The 23657-nt window shown below is 39.0% G+C and overlaps 1 protein-coding gene across 1 annotated transcript; it reads left to right on the top strand.

The window, feature by feature from the left end:
* Nucleotides 1-3962: 3962 nt before the first annotated feature.
* On the top strand, nt 3963-23137 carry LOC123878208 (putative serine protease K12H4.7). Its single transcript, XM_045925333.1, has 11 exons — nt 3963-3983; nt 4912-5063; nt 7620-7798; nt 17017-17127; nt 17968-18101; nt 18817-18955; nt 19189-19337; nt 19816-19947; nt 21034-21166; nt 22162-22359; nt 22973-23137. The coding sequence occupies exons 1-11, from the start codon at nt 3980-3982 to the stop codon at nt 23130-23132; spliced, it is 1491 nt and encodes a 496-aa protein (XP_045781289.1). The 5' UTR covers nt 3963-3979; the 3' UTR covers nt 23133-23137.
* Nucleotides 23138-23657: the final 520 nt, after the last annotated feature.

Genomic DNA, 23657 nt, shown 5'->3' with positions numbered 1-23657 from the left:
CAAATTCAAATACACGCTGTTGAAATTTTTGTACCTACTTGGACTCTATTTTAGTACTAGCACTGACACTAGGCAATTTTGCTTGGAAATGGCTTAAGATTTGTATTCAGAGAACCAAATAGGTCCAGATTAATGAAAAAAAAAAGGATTTGATTAGAGTGTAATCACACCGTTTTGTTCGTTAGCTTACCTTTATTGGTTTGTCTGGTGGGAAGCTACGGCCGTGTCTAGTCACCACCCTACTGGCAAAGCCGTACCTGCCAAGTGATTTAGCGTTCCGGTACGATGCCGTGTAGAAACCAAAGGCATAATTAATAAAAACTGCCATACCCTTCCAGGTTAGCCCGCTTCCATCTTAGACTGCATCGTCTCTTACTATCAGGTGAGATTGAAGTTAAACTTGTATCTGAATATTTTACAAGTGTAAATTAAAAATTTATAACACCCCCGACAAGTGAAGGTTACAGTAACTAGAAAAGAGCTGATAACTTTCAAACGGCTCAACCGATTTTCTTGGATTAAATCTAAGAACACTCTCGATCAAGCCACCTTTCAAACAAAAAAAATTGAATTAAAATCGGTTCAGTATGTTAGGAGCTACGATGCCACAGACAGATACACAGATACACACGTCAAACTTATAACACCCCTCTTTTTGGGCCGGGGGTTAAAAATAAAATCTATGAAAGTACGCTCATGTCCTTTCCAGTGTCTCTACTTCGCGTTGACTTTGACACGTGCGCTGGCTGAGTCACAGACACACATGCCTTCCATACATAAAAACTATTCGCGTGAAATTATAAACATTATGCACTGCTGTTTATTTTTGTTAAGCTTACGCTTGCCCACAATCTCACTGAGGCTGAGTGAACTACCCGAAGGGCATGTTGCTTACAACGCGATCAAAGTAGGTACACATATCTATAGATCAAAGTAATAAGAATGGTCTCTCCGTCACTCGCTCCATACAAACGTAGTTCGCCCAACGCGATCAAAGTAGGTACATATCTATGGATCAAAGTAATAAGAGGGGTCTCTCCGTCACTCGCTCCATACAAGCGTAGTTCGTCCAAGTAAGTAAATATCCATAGAGTACATATCTATGGATCAAAGTTATAAAGTTGAAAACTAAAACCGGACTACGATCGAATATGATAGTAAAATGAGTTTTCTGTCGCTTGGTATATTTTAATGTTGTAGTACATTTATACTCATGGACTCAGAATTTTCTCCTCTTTCTTTTGACTCCAACTCGATACAATAGCAAAAAAGTTTTGGAGCCCCCCACTTTTTAAATTAACATCCGTTCCGTTTTTTCATATAAAATAATAGCCTATGTCACCCGAATCTTTACAACGAATCAAGATAAGTACCTCATTCATCTAAATCGGCCCAGTAATTTAGGCGTTACGGTGGAACACACAGAATCTGGATACAAACATACATACATAGACTGCTAAAATCATAACCCTTCCTTTTGGCTTTGCCGTAGTCGGGTATAAATGCACAGTACGCATATTATAGTATAGTTTGCGCACATATTTGCGCACCATCTCTTACGTATAAAATTATAGCCTCCGTTGGGTTGGCTTCCGTAACCGAGAGGTCAGGAAGATTGTATTATTTTGTCTATTTACCTGTTATTGTATTACGGGCTAGAGTAGTAGGCGTAATAGCTCTATGATAAAGAACCATGGTGTCGTCTCATAGAGGACATGAGTCAAAATTCTTATTAACATTGTATCAATAAAATGAGTCACCGTTCATAGAAATTAATGATTTTTTTCTACCGAGAGAAATCTGGTTTTTCTTAATACAGTTGATATATAAACGTAACATTTCTAAGGCTGCGATTTCGCGAGGCGATTCTAAAAAAAAGGAAAACTTTATAGCTCGTTCACACAGGCTGCGTAAGCGTAGACGTAGCGCGTACCATGTATGGAATGCGGGGTCGCCCGCCACAAGTACTAGTATAATATTAGTCACTTACTTGGGACGGTCCCAGTTTCTATGTTATATGTAAACTTGTTTTTTACCGAAATAAATATTTTTGTATTTGTATGGAACTGTATGAAACATGGCACACCGCTTGCGTAAAGCGTGGACGTATGCGTAACCCGGTGTGTTAGAGGTTTACGCGCGTCACTACGCACGTGTCACGTGTACGTGCTGCATACGCAATCGGTGTGAATCGGCCTTAAACATGCAGTCAGTCCTACTCTGTGGTACGGTTCTACACACGTACACTTACATACTGGTTATTCAGGAGGCGTGCTACTGTGTGCTACTGACTCTGTAACAATAGGGATTCACAAAATAGCGTTTCGAAAAATACAAACGCCAAACAATCGACGGAAATTGGCTTTCGACCACAAGAATCACAGATTTATTTATACGTGTATAATTTACCTACCTATTTATTGAATGATTTTAGGGTTCCGTCCAATCCTAACGGCACTAACGGGACCATATTACATACTAAGACTCCGCTGTCCGTCTGTTCGTCTGTCAGCGGGCTGTATCCCGTAAACCGTAAATACCGTTTTCGTTGGCACAACATATAGTATATTTTATATTTTAAGTTTTATTTATTTTTTAAGTTTTATATTTTAAGCGTAAGTGTTTTGTATTACCTGTATGTTGATTCAATGAATAAATTTAATTCTATTCTATTCTATTCTAAATATATAGAGAGTGGAAATTTTCACAGAATTTGTATTTGTATTGCCGCTATAACAACATATAATAGATATTTTAAAATGGTCGCCATGAAAATTAAAAAAAAACTCTTTTACGGAACCCTTCATGCGTGAGTCCAATTCAGACACCGTTTTTTTGTGAAATGTCATTAACATTAAAACAAAAGATAATGTAATTATGTTTTTAAATTGAAAATCTTACTTAAATGTACTTATCTTTATATTAAAACAAAGGTAGACCTTATTTAATTACCAACTTGCTGTACAAATCATGCCCGCGTGGAATGGTGCCAAGTAGTGGCTGCATTTTCACGCTCAACAGCCAGGCTGATCCTTTCCACAAAAATCCCGTTGGCACCCTTCGGGCACGGATCCCTAATAACCCACTAGGCTATCCCGTGTTATCTTCAAATGCATGCCAAACTCTGTTATCACAAAATATTTTCTAAGCTAGATAAGATTATTCAAATTATAAATCCCTTATCAGTATAATAGTTTTTAGTAATGTTTAGCCTAAATAACTTGAGCAAACTCGTCTTGGCCTCGCTCAGATAGAATCTTTTAACAAAATTCCGCAATCAATTTTGGACTTGCCTTTACACTTTAAAAAAATCTATTAAAATTATGCTCCTGAAAAAAACATAGGTAATATTTGATGTAACATCCATTAGGTCATATTTTTTTTTGTATTAAATATGCCACCCGGATCGAATCAATTGACACCTCATTCATCAACATCGGCCCAGTAGTTTAGGCGCTACGGTGGAACAGACAGAATTTGGATACAAACATACATAGACTGCTAAAATCATAACCCTTCCTTTTGGCTTTGTCGTAGTCGGGTAAAAAATCAAAATGTTGAACGTGATAACCTATCTAGTGGTAAAGACGTCCACATCCTATTCGGAGAGCGGGGGTTCGATTCTAGGCATGCGCCTCTAAAGGTGCCCACGCACTCGAACTGCACTGCAGCGGAACTGTAGTTCAGTTCAAGTGCGTGGGCACCTTCACCCTTCCTTTTGGCTTTGGCGTAGTCGGCTCCACATTTTTGTTTTCTGTTCACATAGGGAAACTCGAAGCATAGCTCTCTCCATCGTCCGCTAAGTGAAAGGTCATAAATTCGCTTAATTTGGAACAATATGTAGGTACCCAATTAGTTGTAGGTTGATATGATAACCCATATCAAATACTGATAATGATTTTCGTAATCGAATTATCATAATTATGTATTGATTGTAAATTCAGTTCATTTATTGTTGTGTTTTTGATTGGTGTAAAATATGTGTCAGTGAATATTTTAATAAACTTTTTAATCCCCGACCCAAAAAGAGGGGTGTTATAAGTTTGACGTGTGTATCTGTCTGTGGCATCGTAACTCCTAAACTAATGAACCGATTTTAATGTAGTTTTTTGTTTGAAAGGTGGCTTGATCGAGAGTGTTCTTAGCTATAATCCAAGAAAATCGGTTCAGCCGTTTGAAAGTTATCAGCTCTTTTCTAGTCACCGTAACCTTCACTTGTAGGGGGTGTTATAAATTTTGAATGTATACTGAAAATTTTCTGTGATTTTCCGGGATAAAACTAGCATATTTAATTCCCTAGATCGTCGACGTCGTAGCGTTGCTCTGTTGCAGCGTGATTGAAGGACAAACTAATAAAAAAACTAATAAAATAGAATAGAATTTGTTTTTTTACTTGATCCAGTCCATATTACCAGAAATTACTCAATATATTTTTTTATAGTTTTTTTAATTGAAAATCTATACTTTATATTAGAAATGCGAAAGTGTGTCTGTTTGTCTGTCTGTCTGCTACCTTTTCACGGCAATTTTGACACAATTTGGTACAGGGTTAGCTTATATACCGGAGGCGGACCTACGCTACTTTTTATTCCTAATAATCAAAGAGTTCCCACGTGAAATTTTGTAGCGATGTAGGTAGCTTACGTCCCTGTTGTTGACATAGGCAACTTTTATACCGGAATATCAAACAGTCCCCACGGGATTTTTGTAAACCTAAATCCACGCGGACGAAGTCGCGGGCATCCTCTAGTATTACAATAAAACTTAAAGCTAGCCGTATTTAATTACTATACAAATCAATATTTACTTAATCAGCGCCTACAATGTGTAAAATTTAACATGTCTAGAATAAGTATGGATGAAAATTCGTATTTCGGTCTTGTGCAAAAATCCGTTTGTTTTACTTTTCAGGGTGGTGTTTCTTCATTTTTCCAACAGTGTTGGCTCTCCGGGACATCGAACCTCCACCACCTACCCCCGTAACACGAAACACCCCTATTGAAAGTTGGTTAACAGTCAGACTAAACCACTTCGATGCCTCGAACACAGAGACTTTTCAGATGGTAAGTTATAGTAATAGTTATTTGTTATGCAAGGCTGCAAACTTGTTATTTTTAACCCCCGACCCAAAAAGAGGGGTGTAATAAGTTTGATGTGTATCTGTGTATCTGTCTGTGGCATCCTAGCTTCTAAACCAATGAACCGATTTTGATTTAGTTTTTTTTGTTTGAAAGGTGGCTTGATCGAAAGTGTTCTTAGCTATAATCCAAGAAAATTCGGTTCAGCCGATTGAAAGTTATCAGCTCTTTTCTAGTTACTGTAACCTTCACTTGTCGGGGGTGTTACAAATTTTAAATTTACACTTGTGTCGCGAGAGTATGCATTGAATTCCGAGTTAGCGAAGGATTCTAAGGTTGCCAGAAAATGTGTCGTGGCTACCCCCTGCCAGATGTCCTCAAAGTTTAAAAGTTTAAGGGTGTCTGGCAAGGAGTTGCCACGATATTAAGTGTCTGGCAATGCATGAAGTATAATAATTAAATGAATTAAATATTAAAAAAAATTAGACGTCATACTTTGAGGTAAGGCTTTTTTACACCTTTATTACCTTTTATCTCCCAACTAGTTGACGCCCGCGACTTCATCCGCGTGGATTTAGGTTTTTTGAAATCCCGTGGGAACTCTTTGATTTTCCGGGATAAAAAGTAGCCTATGTGCTAATCTATCTCCATTCCGAATTTTAGCCAAATCCGTCCAGTGGTTTTTGCGTGAAGAAGTAACAAACATACACACACACATACAAACTTTCGCTTTTATAATATTAGTGTGATGCCACCATGATCCAAACTTCATAGTCGCTGATCGTTCCTCCCTGTGTTGGGGACAATACGCAAAGAAAAGAAAATCATTTTTATTCTGCAAGCTAGGTGTTTCTTTGTAATATCAAGTTTTTATTCAATTACTCGCAGACCTTAGGTATTATAATGAGTCAATAATTATAAATAGTCTTAATTATACAATTAAACCCACATAATGGTGGCGTCTCAGCAGTAATTATTCTTAGTAATAATTATACACGCTATATCATTGTTATATCAAGCAAGTCATTCAGGTATCCTATTCTAAGTAAGTAGAGTTGGTGAGAAATAAGGAGGTAGGTGATATAACTTTATTAACCTTATCTTTTTTTAATTGAAAATATTACAATAAAACTTAAAGCTTGCCTTATGTAATTACTAGCCGATGCCTGCGGCTTCGCCCGCGTGGATTTAGGTTTTTCGAAATCCCGTGGAAACTCTTTGATTTTCCGGGATAAAAAGTAGCCTATGTGCTAATCCAGGATATTATCTATCTCCATTCCAAATTTCAGCTAAATCCGTGTGGTAGTTTTAGCGTGAAGGAGTAACAAACATACACACACACACACACACATACAAACTTTCGGCTTTATAATATTAGTGTGACTATACAAATCATGCCCGCGTGGAATGGTGCCAAGAATACTGACTGCATTTCCACGCTGGACAGCCAAGCTGATCCGTTGCGCAAAAAATGAGTCAGCCTTTTACAAATTGAAATGGAAATAGGTATTGTGCCTCGATAGGTAGGTAATAGGTATCTATATGAGATATTTCAATATTTTTATCTAGTTTCATTTTTAGGGTTCCATACCACAAAAGGAAAAACGGAACCCTTATAGGATCACTTTGTTGTCTGTCTGTCTGTCCGTCTGGCCGTCTGGCCGTCTGTCGTGTCTGTCAAGAAAACCTATAACTAGGATACTTCCCGTTGACCTAGAATCATGAAATTTGGTAGTTAAGGTTTAATAGCACATTTAATCACACTTAATATTATAAAGGCGAAAGTTTGTATGTGTGTGTGTGTGTGTAATGTTTGTTACTCCACGCAAAAACTACTGGACGGATTTGGCTGAAATTCGGAATGGAGATAGATAATATCCTGGATTAGCACATAGGCTACTTTTAATCCCGGAAAATCAAAGAGTTCCCACGGGATTTCTAAAAACCTAAATCCACGCGGGCGAAGCTGCGGGGATCAGCTAGTTTGCTATATTCCGCTAAACCAGACCGATAGAAACCGAGAGATGCGATATGCATCGCTCACTCTCCCACTGTTAAACATGCAGGATGCTAAAGTCTACATCTCCTGAAGATGTCGAAGTCGGGGCGAAACGTGCGTTAGTGGTTTTGGGATCTGTGTGGTGCTGGTGATGGTGCGTATTGCTTGGCTTGGTGGCTGGCTTTTCCTGCATGTTTACCAGTGGGCGGGTGGCGCATATCGTATGCTGCATGTTGCATACAGATTTGTCGGGTTTAGAAGATTATAGCTAACTAGCTGATACCCGTGACTTCGTCCGCCGAACTCTTTGATTTTCCGGGATAAAAAGTAGCCTATGTGTTAATCCAGGGTATAATCTATCTCCATTCCAAACTTCGTAGTTTTTTTGAGTAACAAGCATCCAAACATCCACACTTTTACATTTATAAAATTAGTAGGATTAGGATTAGGATCAAGCTTTTGGTTCCTTGTAGACTTCAACCTGTTGAGACACTACAAAAATTATTTTGTGTGCTTTGTTACACTTCAATATTTGTTCTTAGAGATACCTCTACAATGATGAGCTCGCGAATTCCACTAACATCGTGATATTCGTGGGGGGAGAGTGGGCCATCTCCCCTGGCTGGCTCACTGGCGGACTGGCGTTTGAACTGGCGGAGAGCGCTCAAGCTGCATTATTCTACACCGAGCACAGATACTACGGACTCACTAGGCCTACCAGGTAAGCCTTCTTAAAGCACTTCTATTTCCAATAAAAAAATCTATTAAAAGAATGCTCCTGGAAAAAGCATCGATCATTTTCATGATTTTCACAATTGAAGATTATGTAAATGGTAAAAAACAGGCCAAGTGCGAGTCAGACTCGCGCACTGAGGTTTCCGTACTCGGGTATTTTTTCCGACATTTTGCTCGATAAATCAAAAACTATTGTGCATAAAAATAAATAAAAATCTGTTTTAGAATGTACAGGTAAAGCCCTTTCATACGATACTCCACTTCTTACGTGTCGACAAGTGTAAATTAAAAATTTATAACACCCCCGACAAGTGAAGGTTACAGTAACTAGAAAAGAGCTGATAACTTTCAAACGGCTGAAGCGATTTTCTTGGATTATAGCTAAGAACACTCTCGATCAAGCCACCTTTCAAATAAAATAAAAAAACTAAATTAAAATCGGTTCATTAGTTTAGGCGCTACGGTGCCACAGACAGATACACAGATACACACGTCAAACTTATAACACCTTTCTTTTTGGGTTGGGGGTTAAAAATAGATAGCTGTTATGACGTACTCGTAGATATGAGTCTGACTAATCAACGCACAGCTCAAACTACTGAACGGGTCAAACTGAATATAGCAATGTATTACGACGTAGACATCCGCTAAGAAAGGATTTTTGAAAATTCAACCCCTAACGTGGTAAAATAGGGGGTAGAAATTTGAATAGTCTACGCGAATTCGCGGGCATAAGCTAGTAATGCTAGTATTTATTTATTTATTGAAAAGGTACACAAAACAGGTTGTTACTAAAAATGGTCCAAACATAAAAAAAAAAGATCCTTATCTAAGTGACAACCCCTAATAGGTGTACACAGCAATACTATACCTAAATAAAATATACATTACACAAGATATACACAGAATTTTTAAAATGAAGGCTTAATAGAAATTTACAATAATATTAGTAGGATGAAAACTTCATATCGCGTTCAAAACAAACCTATTTATTCCCACTGTGTGTAAAATTAAACACGAGTAGCAATACCATTAGATGGAGACTGTCGATAGCAATTCCCAACGCGTCGATATCGGTGCACGAGCAAAGTCGCGCGCATTACATAGCTGTATGTGTGTATTGGTTTGGATTCGATTGTTCTGCAAACTAAGTCCTGACCACCTATTACACCGAATGGAACCCATACACACGAGTACGATATTTAATATACTCGCATATATACGATATATACGATATATATTATACTAGCCGACGCCCGCGACTTCGTCCGCGTGGATTTAGGTTTTTCAAAATCCCGTGGGAACTCTTTAATTTTCCGGGATGAAAAGTAGCCTATGTGCTAATCCAGGATAATTTCTATCTCCATTCTGAATTTCAGCCAAATCCGTGCAGTGGTTTTTGCGTGAAGGAGTAACAAACATACACACACACACACACACACACACACATACAAACTTTCGCCTTTATAATATTAGTGTGATCGTAGGTTTTTGACAGCCTGGACGCATTGGTAAGCGTTGTGATCTTATTAGTTCTTATTAGTGAGAGGTCCCGGGTTCGACTCCCGGCATTTTATAATTTCTAAATTTCGAGTCTGGTCTGGTGGGAGGCTTCGGCCGTGGCTAGTTACCAACCTACCGGCAAAACCGTGCCGCCAAGCGAATTAGGGTTCGGGCACGATGCCGTGTAAAAACCAAAGAAGAAGGGGTTTAGTGAAAATTGCCATACTCCTTCCAGGTTAGTCCGCTTCCATCTTAGACTGCGTCATCACTTACCACCAGGTGAGGCAAATTTTAACCACCGCCAGTCTCTTCGGAGGCGTGGGTTCGGATCCTACCGCTACCACCATATTGTCTCAATGAAAGGCATGTAGGATGACAACTAACTTTTATTGCTAAATACCAACAACACCCCCTATTTGACCCCCGGTTGTTGAATTTAAAAAATTCAACCCCGGGATGAGAAATGGATGTCTACGTCATAATAGTTATCTGCATACCAAATATCAGCCCGATTAATCCAGAAATTTGAGCTGTGCGTTGATATATCAGTCAGTCAGACAGTAAGCTTTTCCTTTTATATTATTTTGATGTTTAGTACAAACCTCCCAAAGAATTACGCGAAAATAAGATCTAAAAAAGACAGGAAATAATAAATATCAAAAAGACATGACGGTGTCTTGTTTAAGTTGAAATTTATTGCGACCAAGCCTCGAGACAAGGAAGCGCTAATTCCCGGGAGGCACAGATTAAACAATGGTTGGGTTTCATCCCGCGAGAAATGTAACAAACGCTCTGACATATCCCAGAGGAGAGTAATCAGGAAGTATGAAGTAAGACGTTTATTTTTAGAGACCGCAATTTCTATGTTATGTGGGTTCCATACCTCAAAAGGAAAAACGGAACCCTTATAATTTATTTTATTTATTTATTTATAGGACCACTTCGTTGTCTGTCTGTCTGTCAGTCTGTCTGTCAGTCTGTCTGTCTGTCTGTCTGTCCAAACCCTATAGGGTACTTCCCGTTGACCTAGAATCATGAAATTTGGCAGGTAGGTAGATCTTATAGAACAAGTAAAGAAATAATCCGAACATCATGATTTTTCATTTGCATCACAAAAAAAAATTAAAATGTGCTCATGAACAAATAATTTTAGTATTTTCAATTTTCAAAGTAAGATAACTTTACCAAGTGGGATATCATATACAAGGGATTTACCTGTAAATTCTAAAACAGAGTTTTATTTATTTTTATGTATAATGATTTTGAGTTTATCGTGCAAAATGTCGGAAAAATTACCCGAGTGCGGAACTCTCGGTGCGTGAGTCTGACTCGCACTTGGCCGGGTTTTTTCCTACTTAATTCTCAATTTATCAACATAAAATCCCAAAATTTTCATAAATCGTAATGCGGTGGATTTCCTGATCCTTATGTAGATATTATATATCCCCTATGACTATTATTTCAACTCAATTTCCACAAGGTTTTCGATGATAATTCAGATAATTTCTTTGCAGGAATAAAAATATAGATTAAGTACTCCTAGTGCTACCTTGTTTAAAACATAATTAAATGTAGCGTGGGAATTTTGAATTACAACTTATCAAGACTGTTGAAATATTAACAAATTTTTTAACATTAAGTACATTAGTATTCATAACGATTCATACGATTCATTGTAGTAGGTACTTGCGTGTGAACTTGTATATTTCGGAGAAAATAGCAATTATGTGAAGAAATTATAGTGGCCCGAGATTTTTGTGAGATTAAGTATTGTTTCTTTTCACTATTTAGTAACAATGGGATGTACGATATGTATGTGAAGGTAGTGAATTACGAGAAATAGAATTTCATTTACCGTGGTGAAAGAGTCTCCGAATTAGGTCGTTCATTTCTTTACTTGTAGTTTCTAGCCGCAACGATTTGAGTGGTAAGTTGATTATGTTAGTTAGTAAGTTACTCGTACGAGTGTATAATATATTGAAGATAGGTACGCTTCGGTGTAACATATGGCCACATTTGTAATAGTCCCAAATAGTTAGTATCTAATACTTTATATAGAATCGACAGAAAGTATAGAATCTATACAAGGTATTAGATAATGTACATTGTCCGTAAAATCCCGGCAAGCTGAGGTTAGGATCGATGTACCAAAAAAATAATGCACCTCGTAGTGCGATACTCGTGGCAGATAGATAGATAGAACACTTTAGTGCACACAAAAACACATGTCTTTTACATGTGTTTTTGCACATGTAAAAGACATGTGTGTACAACACTGCACAGAAAAAACAATTGTGTGCAAAGGCGGCCTTATTGCTTGGAGCAATCTCTACCAGGCAACCTTTGCTGAAAGGATAAGCTAGTGTTGGATAGTACCAAGTCGCAAGGAATTTTTAAAGAATAGAATAGAATATAGAATAGAATTATTTATTTGCATAATGTGTGTATAAAAGATGAGTATATATGATTACAAGGTTCAACACATTAGCCATAGTGGCGTACAAATATTGTGTTAGTTATATCTACAGACTAAAAGACAGAAATCTACAGACTATACTTATATTAATAAACATACATACATACATAACTATTCTAAGTAATAGCACCTAGATTAGTGACCTAAAGAATTTGTCTTGAATTTTAATTTCTATCTGATAGAGATACGTTTCGGTGTAACAGGCAGCCACTCCTCTAGAGTATAGAGCGTTAAATACTCGGTTTTGATTCCGCGCCGCGCAATGTCATTTGATACGGAACCCACGAGCGCTGCAGAGCAAACGATCGTTGTATGCTAAATATAATATAGTAAATAATTTTTGTACAGCGTATTTTATAAATCATATTATTATAACATGACAAATGCGGTAGTATCAAATAACTAGTGCCATAGATTCTTTCGTTATCTTTGCTACTTGACAAACGTTCAAACAATCCTTGGAATTCACAGAAGTTTTTACGAATTCATTTCCCCAATCAGCTGTTTGCACGGTCGTCACATTGGAGTTTTGCACAAATTCTTCAAATCCTCATATCTCCCACGGGTATGACGCTATGAGGCTTATTATTTTTTTGGTACGTCTACACATCGGTCCTAACCTCAACTTACCGGGATGTTACGCACCTTGTATAGACAGAGATACGCTCCGGTGTAACAGACAGTCGCACCCCTAGAGTATAGAGCGTTAATTAGTCGGTTTTGATTCCGCGCCGCGCAATGTGATTTGATACGGAACCCACGAGCGCTGCAGAGCAAACGATCGTTTTATGCTAAACAACTTTTCATGCTAGTCTGATAGTAGTTACTGTAAATTAGAATTAGGGAAGGCGCTTATCTATATTACACACGAGCGAAGCTGGGGCGGGTCGGCTAGTCTATATTCTATCGATCTATCATCATTATCATCATCATCATCATCAAGCCATCAATACTGAGCTCACTGTCTCCCCTTAGAATAAAACGTTTTTTTTTCAACATCGATGATGCCCGCAGCTTCGCCCGCGTGGATTGGTCAGATGCCCTGCAGCGGAGTTATAATCCAATTTTTTTATGGAACAATGTCGCAAAGTTCCTCTATCGAATAAAAAAATATTTATGCAAATCAGTTCAAAAATCTCGGAGATAGGAGGTAGAAAATCACAACTCCTCTATTTTTTAAAGTAGGTTAAAAATTAGCCTATGTTACTCCTTGGTTAATTCTCTGCTTGTCTGTGAAAGTCCCGTCAAAATAGGTTCAGCCATTCCGAAGATTAGCCCGTTCAAACAGACAGACACTTCAATTTTATTTATTCCACATATATAACCATATAATCATCTTGTTACAAACATACATAGGTAATATTTGATTTCGAACAATTTGCGTGCTTATTGGCGTAAGTATACAACTACAATTTAAAGAAAAAATGTCGCAAGATCGAATGAGAAGGGTTTGGCCAAGTGCGGGTTGGCAAGCTTGACACACCTTTGAGAAATTTATGGAGAACTCTCACGCATGCAGGTTTCCTCACGATGTTTTCCTTCGCCATTGAAGCAAGTGATGTTTAATCGTTTAAAATGCACATAACTTCGAAAAATTAGAGATGCGTACCTGGGATCGAATTTGAATCCTCCGATAGAGGTCGACTTTTTAACTAGGCTTACCTAGTAATTTAAAAGATATACTTACCTAAGTATATACAGTAAAAATAAAGCTGAAAACTAAAACCCAACTGCGATCATCTTCATGAACGCTGAAATATTATAGTAAAATTGTTTTTCTGTCGCTTGGTATATTTTAATGTTCTAGTACACATATATTCATGAACTCAGAATTTTCTCCTCTTTCATTTGACATCCCACTCGATACAATAGCAAAAAAAAAATTTTTGGAGACCACCGCTTTTTTTCATGTTTCCCTTAGGCTAATTTTTTCGTACTTATAAAATGTAGCCTATATCACATGGACAATTGACAACTCATTCATCAAAATCAGCCCAGTATAGTTTAGGCGCTACGGTGGAACACACAGAATCTGGATACAAACTTACATACATAGACTGCTAAAAGCATAACCCTTCCTTATGGCTTTGTCGCAGTCGGGTAAAAAGTAATATAATTTTATTAATTATGTAAATTAACATACATTTTCGCGACCCCATGGAACGTTTCCAACACTGTGAAGGTGCCAATAACTTCCCATTACTGCCCCCTACATCATTACGGGTAATGGTCACCATAAACTATAAAGCTGTTTATACACGGACCACATTATTTAATTATATGAACAAAATTGCGTGGAAGTAACCGGTGGATATTTCAGTTGCCCTCAAGATGGTGAAGTGAATTTTTACAGCGATAATCTTGTAACATATACCTATAATTTGAAAAGAGCAACCGTTGAGTTTCTTGCTGACTCTTATCAGTACAATCTGTTTTCTGAACCAGGTGATAGAGTAACAATACAACAAGTAAATCAAAGAGTTCCCACGGGATTTTTAAAAAACTACATCCACGCGAACGAAGTCGCGGTCATCAGCTAGTAACTGAATAAGGAGAAGACTGCGTTGTAGCAATTCACTTCCAAGCGAATTTTCGTTCGAGGTTCTAAGCGATATTTAATGTGGCTCGTGTTAAAGGCACTTAACCTGGCGGCGCGCCAGCTATTTGACGTCATAAATCATAACCACTTTGCAGCCACTGATGTATGGTATGCCAATGCTCTGCCAGGCGTGGCATTCGTTTTCAGATATTATGGAGATAGGGAAATGCATGGAACCTATCTAAAACTTCATACTTAGAATTTAGACTTTTAAGAGCCGATTTTTCAATCGTCAAATAACTTTTATCTGAGGAGTTTTGACGTATTGACAGATTTCTTTTACAAAAATCGGCCAAGTGCGAGTCAGACTCGCGCACTGAGGGTTCCGTACTCGGGTATTTTTTCAAACATTTTCCACGATAAATCAAAAACTATTACGCATAAAAATAAATAAAAATCTGTTTTAGAATTTACAGGTAAAGCCCTTTCATATGATACCCCACTTGGTATAGTTATCTCACATTGAAAATTGAAACATATTTTAATTTTTTTTTAATGATGTAACCACAAATTCGTAGTTTTCAGATTTATTCCTGTAGGTACTTGTGCTATAAGATCTACCTACCTGCCAAATTTTATGATTCTAGGTCAACGGCAAGTACCCTATAGGTTTCTTGACAGGCACGACGGACAGACAGGCAACAAAGTGATCCTATACGGGTTCCGTTTTTCCTTTTGGGGTACGGAAACCTAAAAATGTTATTTCTTGTAGGATGGTACGGAACCCTTTGTGTTCAAGTCTGACTTGCACTTGACCAATTTTTTTTTAAATCTGCTTTTCAAATCTAAACCCCCGGTGAGGTCAGAGTGGACATTCCGCTAATATTGGACTTCCTAATCCGAGTGTCAGCGTCATTTCATCTCATCATCTCAATGACGCTTAACTAGATGTGATCTGCCCATTCGCGAGGCTGGGCATCCACACAATTGATACTAGGGTTGCACCACAAGAAATTACCACTTTCTAGATCCAAACATTGGTCAACATTATCGTTATTATCAACTTATAGACGCCCACTGCTTTTGTTTGCTGTCCAACAACTTTTTCGGGGCTCGTGTGTCGTCCATGCGCTGCATATGTCCTGCCCTTTGCATTCTTGACAGTAATGGTTTACACAATATCTGTCCGTCTGTCCATCGTGTCTGTCAAGAAAACCTATGGGGTACTTCCCGTTGACCTAGAATCATGAAATTTGGCAAGTAGGTCTTATAGCACAGGTAAAGGAATAAATCCGGAAACCGTGAATTCGTGTTTACATCATTAAAAAAAAATTAAAATGTGTTTCAATTTTCAACGTAAAATGTGACAAGTGGGGTATATGAAAGGGCTTTACTTGTATATTCTAAAACAGATTTTCATTCATTTTTATGCATAATAGTTTTCGATTTATCGCCAAAATGACGGAAAAATTATCCGTGTACGGAACCATCGGTGCAAGATTCTGACTCGCACTTGGCCAGTTACCTAGTTAGGATTGGCCAAGTTGGGTTTTATAGAGGAGTATTTTAAGATATCTTTGACAGGATATCGAAGGTAGCGTAGCAGACCAAAATGACATTTGTTTGCATAATATAACGGCTCTTACTAACACATTTTTTTCTGGTTTCCTGGAAGAAATCGCTAGGTAGCGATAAGGCCGCCAAATTGTACCTACCTGCCTATATTTTGTTGTGCTTTGTATGTGTTTTTAACCCCCGACCCAAAAAGAGGGGTGTTATAAGTTTGACGTGTGTATCTGTGTATCTGTGTATCTGTCTGTGGCATCGTAGCGCCTAAACGAACGAACCGATTTTAATTTAGTTTTTTTTGTTTGAAAGGTGACTTGATCGAAAGTGTTCTTAGCTATCATCCAAAAAAATCGGTTCAGCCGTTTAAAAGTTATCATCTCTTTTCTAGTTACAGTAACCTTCACTTATCGGGGGCGTTATAAATTTTTAATTTACACTTGTTCTGTACTAATTTTGTGCTGTACAATAAAAGTATATTCATCCATTCATTCATTATATATCTACTCTGTATTATTGAAGTAGCAGCTGCCAGCCCTGCTATGGTGCAGGTTAATTGACGATTGTCCGAATGACCTACACGGTCAAAGGATGATGACTGGACGTGGTGTTGTCATGGAAAACCCAAAACTGCTCCAATTCATATTTAATACCGGGGATGAGTCCTTTTTTAAGTAACCTGATCAACCCATTTCCGCCCCACTACTGAGTACGGGTCTCCTCTCCGAATGAGAAGGGTTTAGGCCACAGTCTGCCACGCTGGCTTATGCGGATTGGCACACCTTTGAAAACATGGAGAACTCCCAGGCATGCAGGTTTCCTCACGATGTTTTCCTTCACCGTTAAAGCAAGTGATATTTAATTGCTTAAGACGCACATAACTGAAAAGTTAGTGGTGCGTGCCCGGGATCGAACCCCCGACCTCAGATTAGGAGGCGGACGTTCTAACCACTAGGCTATTCACGAGCACCTTTTTTAAGTGAACACTCCAAACGTTCTTGAACCTTAGATATTTAAGGTAAAGAAAATACCTATAGGTATACTTTCTTTATATTTTTACTACTACTTATACATTAAATGCTAATAATTCATGGTAAAGCCTAGATTTTTCTGATTCCAGTGAGACCAGTGTACATGATCTTCGCTATTTGAACGTGGACCAGGCGCTTGGGGACCTGGCGCAGTTCATCCAACATGTCAGGAGTGACAGCTTCGAGAATGGGAGATACAGGTAATAGTTACTGACATAAACAGTTGTGATGGACGGACAGACGGACTGTCACACCATAAGAGTACATTTTTGGTGGATACAGATTAACCTAAAAACAGTCAGTTAAATCATTTGCCTATCTGAGGTAAAACCTCCCTCTTGACTGAGTTAATGGTAGAGGTAATTCGAAATTATAATGATCATCAGAACAGTTCAAACTTTTACCATAAACGATATCTTTTTTTCACTCTCTCAAGTTTATAGCTAGCTGGTAAACCGGAAGCCGGCAGGGCATTCTATAGTCTAGGAGTCATTAGAAACGAGGAAAAGAATCGCTTCGTAGGAGTCCGTGGAATTTTTATCATGTAGAGGTGCAGACTACAGCCATTTATGATGCCTCGCAGTTTGATAGTAAAATGGTGAGCGGGAAACTAGGGTTCCTTAGCATATACTCTCCAAAATAATAATTAAAGTATTACAGACAGATAGACAAGCTTGCGCTGGCGTTCTAAATCGTAGCTCCTAAACTAATGAACCGATTTTAGTTTAATTCTTTCTGTTTGAAAGGTGGCTTGATCGAGAGTATTCTTAGCTATAATCCAAGAAAATCGGTTCAGCCGTTTGAAAGTTATCAGCTCTTTTCTAGTTACTGTAACCTTCACTTTTCGGGAGTGTTATAAATTTTTAATTTACACTTGTTTTCCAAATTAATTTGTCGTAAATCGGATCCGTGTCTTATAAGACCACAGTCCACTGAAATCATCATTACCAACACCAGGGAGGTCTTAAAAGACTTAAAAGTCTGCCCAGTGGGTATTAGAACTCGTTACCATGAATAACATCAATTTATTTGGTTCCCAGGAACGGTAGCGTGGCTTTGGTGGGGTGCTCCTACGCAGGCAGCATGGCGACTTGGATGAGACTTGCGTACCCTCATCTCGTCACCGTGGCACTCTCTGACAGCGGGCCTTTGCATGCTCAGGAGAACTTCCCAGGTTATCTGATGTTAAAATACCCCTTTTGTCCTTTATTTACTTGACTAAGGAAAAAAAAAATTATATTTTAGGGTCAATTAATAAAGAACTGAATTAATTGTCGTTCGACTTCCAAAGAGAGGAGCCAATTCAGGCCATTTTTAACCCCCGACCCAAAAAGAGCGATGTTATAAGTTTGACGTGTGTATCTGTGTATCTGTCTGTGACATCGTAGCGCCTAAACGAATGAACCGATTTTAATTTAGTTTTTTTTGTTTGAAAGGCGGCTTGATGGAAAGTGTTCTTAGCTATAATCCAAGAAAATCGGTTCAACCGTTTGAAAGTTATCAGCTCTTTTCTAGTTACTGTTACCTTCACTTGTCGGGGGTGTTATAAATTTTTAATTTACACTTGTTTTTACGTATGTGCACCGATTTCCCTGAGTATTCTGGGCTGATTTACAATTTCTTTTAATCAATTGTTTGCGAGATGGTCCCATAAAACTCTTTGGATCCAATTCCTTAATCCCAACGCTACACGGTCACTGCTGGCCTAATAAGTTATGGATATTCAGGAACTGTTCATGGTGGATTAATATTGTAAGGTCCAAGTAACGACTTCATGATTGAATTCCAAGTCTCAACTCCTGAACCATGATGACGCATGATGACAGCAACAGTGGACATCCGCAGGCTGATATTTTAACGTTTATGAAAGTAATTGTTGTATTTTCCAGAATATCTAGAAGTGATAACAGAAGCACTTCGCTCGCAAGGCAGCGAAGCGTGCGTGACTAGTATTGAGGACGCTATGAGGAATATAACCGCCTTGCTGGCTACTCCTGCCGGGGTGCAGAGGGTTTCACAACTATTCAAGTAAGGATTTACTTCACAGATTTGTGAAACATCACACAAAAAAATAGTGTCCACGACCAAATCATTAGATTACTAAATTACATCAAGATGGCGCTGTCCGTTATTAACTTGCAGTGTTGTTAATTTAGCGCAGTAAATTTTTATTATACTGTTTTGAGATTTCTTATACCATGGCGCGGCACCCTTTCTGTGTGAATCCAACTCGCACTTGACCGGCTTTTTACCTCTTTCAGCACCTGTGGCCCTTTGGAAGCCTCCTCGCCCTTGGACCTGGCAACGTTCTACTGGTTCGGAATCACAGAAACGTTTGCCTACTTAGTTCAATACGCAACGCCGGGTGACATACCTAGTGCTTGTAACCGAATCACTAACAGCACTATAAGTAAGTTCTAAAATGTTTTTGACTTTTTACCATGATGAACTTTGATAGCTAGGCTTTGACGTAGACGGAACCCACTTATCTTTACTTATCTTACCGCCATATAGGTATTTTCACTCTGCTGAACATATTATTTTTTAGGGTTCCGTAACTAAAGGGTGCCCAACGGGACCCTATTACCACAGTTTTACGATCTATCACTAATCATCCGCGATCCGTCCGTCCGTTCGTCTGTCTGTCAGCGGGCTGTATATCGTGGACTATAATTATAGCTAAACAGTTAAAGTTTTCACAGGATGCGTATTTCTATTGCCGCTATAATAACAATACCTAATAAAAATTTCAAAATGACCGCCGTGAAAATTAAAAAATTAAAAAGTGTAATTTCTTGTACCTACGATGGTACGGAACCCTTCGTGCGCAAATCCAACTCAAACTTGACCGATTTTTTAATTCTCAGTCTTTTATGTACAACTTTCAGGCTCTGATCCAGTGGAGCGTTTGGCCTCCTGGATAACTTCGCAATCCACGACTCAACCGTGCATCGAATCTCGGTACTCCGTGCAAGTTGCCGCCCACACCAACACCAGCTATGATTCACCACAGGCTACCAGTAAGTTGCGATGTTTAGGGTTTCGTAAAACAAAAATCTTTAGTTTCGTCTGTTTATATGTCACAGCTATCTTAAAAATAACGTAATATCACTCAAGTAGGTACAGTTATGTATAAAAGCCTTAGCGGAATTTGCATTACGAAATTTGTGGCACGAAATTAGTTTCACGACATTAATTTCGCTAATATTTTTTTAAAGAATATTAGCCATGCCAATCATGACTAATCCTCCCCTTTCCCCTCCAATTAAGCGTAAAGCTTGTGCCAAGAGTGGGTACGACAATAATGCAACGGGTGGGGTTTGAACCACCGACCGTTTGGAATTCAGTCCGCTCCTCAATCGTTGAGCTATCGAAGCTCTATATTACGTAATGCAGCATTACAAAACTAAACGTTTACACGTGCAATCGATAATGAAATTAATGTTGTGAAACTAATTTCGTGCCACTAATTTCGTAATGTAAGTTCCGCTTTAAGGTTACTGCAAAATCCTTCTCATGAGGTTAAGGTTATCTCCTGAACATGAAAAGCGAGAGCCGAAAAAACATCGAAAGGAAAACATCGTTGGGAAACAAACCTGTATAACATAGAGTTCTCCTTAGTGTTCTCAAGGCTGTGTGAAGTCTACCAATCCGCACTTGGCCAGCGTGCTGGAGTTCGGCCAAAACCCTTCTAATTCTGAGGAAACCCATGTTCAGTAGTAGTAGTGGGCCAGTGATGACTGGCCCACTACCACGGTCGGACGTCATCATCACCACGGCTGGTGATGATGACGTCCTAACCTTGTATAGAAGCGTTACTTTTCAGAATTCCATGAAATACAAGGAACCAAAAGTTTAATTTGTTATAATCCGCTAAACCTCCTGAGGATGCTCCGGTGTCGGGGCGAAACGTGCGTCGAGTGATTTTGGGATTTGTGTGGTGGTTGTGCGTATTGTTTGCTTGATGGCTGGCTTTTCCTGCATGTTTAGCTGTGGGAGGGCGGGCGGCGCATATCGCATATTGCACCATACAGATTTGTCTAGTTTAGCGGATTATAGCAAATTAAGCTTTTGGTTCCTTAGACGTCTAACTCGTTGTGTTCCAGTGCGCCTGTGGACGTATCAGACGTGTGTGGAGTATGGCTGGTATCAAACCACCACCAGCTCGCGACAGCCATTCCTCTCCACTGTACCATTGGAGTACTTCCACCAGATGTGCACGGATTTCTTCCCTAATCTGTAAGTCTGTAGGTATTTTATTATAACAAAATTTATCAGTTACAGAAAGTTAGTTACCTGCCTAAGATTTTGACTTTCAATCCAAGTGAGCTTACTTATTAGATAGACATACCCAAAGTTACTGGTACTGGTAAGTGGTATAACTCTCAGGCAAAAATATTATAAAACTTCAGATAGGGAAAGCACATAAAGTGAAGACATATTCGTAGGCTTGTGTATATGATACGCACACGTCGCACGGGCCTGCATGGAGGTCGATGAAACACCGACGCACGTGCTCCAGCATTGCACGGGTGTGGCAGAACAACGAGAACACCATTTGGGATCCCCAACCTCACTTCATGAAGCCCCTCGGCAACCTGGGCGGTCTACTTGGCTTCTGGAGCGAGCTTGGATGACTGGAGTGAAGCCTTCGGCGGAGAGGGGCAACGCACACACAACAGACGGAAACGTTTAAGTGCGGAAACCAGCCCAGAGAGAAGAAAGAAAGAAGATGACACGCACACGTACACGTACCGACACAGACTGCATAGAACACAGATACTGGCGCAGGGTTTACCCACCTTTTGACACTATTTACAAAAATGGTGGCCCGAGCAAACATTGCATGCTTGGTACTCTTTAACAATCCATACTTCCATACTTTAATATTATAAATGCGAAAGTGTGTCTGTCTGTCAGCTACCTTTTCACGGCCAACAGTTTAACCGATTCTGACGAAATTTGGTACAGAGTTAGCTTATATCCCAGGGACGGACATAGGCTACTTTTTATCCCGGAATATCAAAGACTAAAGAGTTCCCACGGGATTCTTAAAGACCCATCCGCTCAACCGATTTGTATGAAATTTGGTACCGAGGTTGCGTCCATGTTATTGGTATAGACAATTTTTTATCCCGGAAAACCAAACAGTTCCCACGGGATCTTCTAAAACCTAAATCCACGCGGACGAAATCGCGGGCATCTTCTAGTAAATAATAATATTTATCTTTCAGTTTCGACACAGCGCTACTCCGCTCAGGCATAGCTCGCACCAACAAGCTGTTTGCGGGGTTGACCCACCTGCCCGACCACGTGATCTCAGTATCAGGGGGCCACGACCCTTGGGCCCCCATGGCGCCCAATACGACACACGCGACACACTTGGCCCCCGTGTTTGTGGTGCCTGATGTGTCACATTGTAGAGCTATCAGGTGAGGTTTTTTGAGAAAAAAAGGGTGAGGTTGGGTTACTTACGGTACGTTAGTTAGATTACTTTAGAGTAAGTTAGGTTACCTAAATCTGGTCTGTAAGTCGATTCCGAAAACCTACATCAATCATCAAAAGCCTCGATAACTCAACGGTTGAGAAGCGGACTGAATTCCGAAAGGTCGGCGGTTCAAACCCCAGTCGTTGCACTATTGTCGTACCCACTCCTGGCACAAACTTTACGCTTAAATGGATAGGAAAGGGGAGTATTAGTCATGATTAGCATGGCTAATATTCTTATTATCTAAAAAAAAAACATTATTACAATCGCAATCCCAATTTTTGTAATTGGCTGAATTTATGGTACTCTTGTTGCAACAATGCATTGTAGCCAATAGGCAGCGAGTGTCAACCAATCAGAGGTGATTGCGATCGTGACATTGTAGCTGTCATTGTATTGTAAGTGTAGGTGACAGGTCTAAATGCATAATATTGCTATCCCTTTCATAAAACTCCCTGTGGAGAAGGATAGCACTAGATTTAGACCCGTTAATTTAGTTTAGAGATTGTGTAGGTACAACAGAATTGTTATAGTTATCAAATTCTTTTTCTTCTCAGGGCGACAAATAACAGCGAAACAGAAGAACTGGAGAATACAAAACGGAGAATCCTGCAGCACATGGATCGCCTGATGACGGGCCGCACTGAGTCCGGCGCTAGCAATATAATATTGTCACCCATTTTACTTGTCTTTGGGATCCTTTATTTAGTACTGTGATAGATTTATGAAAACATGTTTGTTCTAGCTAACTTTGTAAATAAATGCCAGGCGGCAATACAAAATTGTTTTTTATTTCTAAGGCTGCGTGTCCACTAAAATGGACAGGAGCGCAGCGAAAGCGTGTGATTTGACCTTTAGGTCTTATTATACTTACCAATTCCGCTCAGTGCTAGCGAAAAGGATAGCATTATATTTATAGACTTTTTTTAGCTTAGATATTGCCCCTGAACTCGCATTAATTTGCTATTAAACACTTTTCTAGCGCGCTCTTCATAAATATTTGACCCCGTATAACTTAGTCCTGGGAAACCTTTTTTTTTTAATCTTTTAATTACAGGTTTCTACAATTGGAAACATGCTTCTATATTATAAGAAAAACGAATTCGTCGCAACTGGTAGCAAATTCTACTCCCTTGATTGGCTGTGAAAAAATTGAGCAGCGAACTTAACCAATCAAGAGGCAGAATTTGCTGTTGATTACTTTTTCCTACACAATTTGGGGGGCTGGTTTCAATATGGAAG

The sequence above is a fragment of the Maniola jurtina genome, chromosome 25, assembly GCF_905333055.1.
Source record: "Maniola jurtina chromosome 25, ilManJurt1.1, whole genome shotgun sequence".
Taxonomy (NCBI): domain Eukaryota; kingdom Metazoa; phylum Arthropoda; class Insecta; order Lepidoptera; family Nymphalidae; genus Maniola; species Maniola jurtina.
Note: the sequence above shows the minus strand (reverse complement) of the source record. Positions and strands in the feature narration are given on the sequence as shown.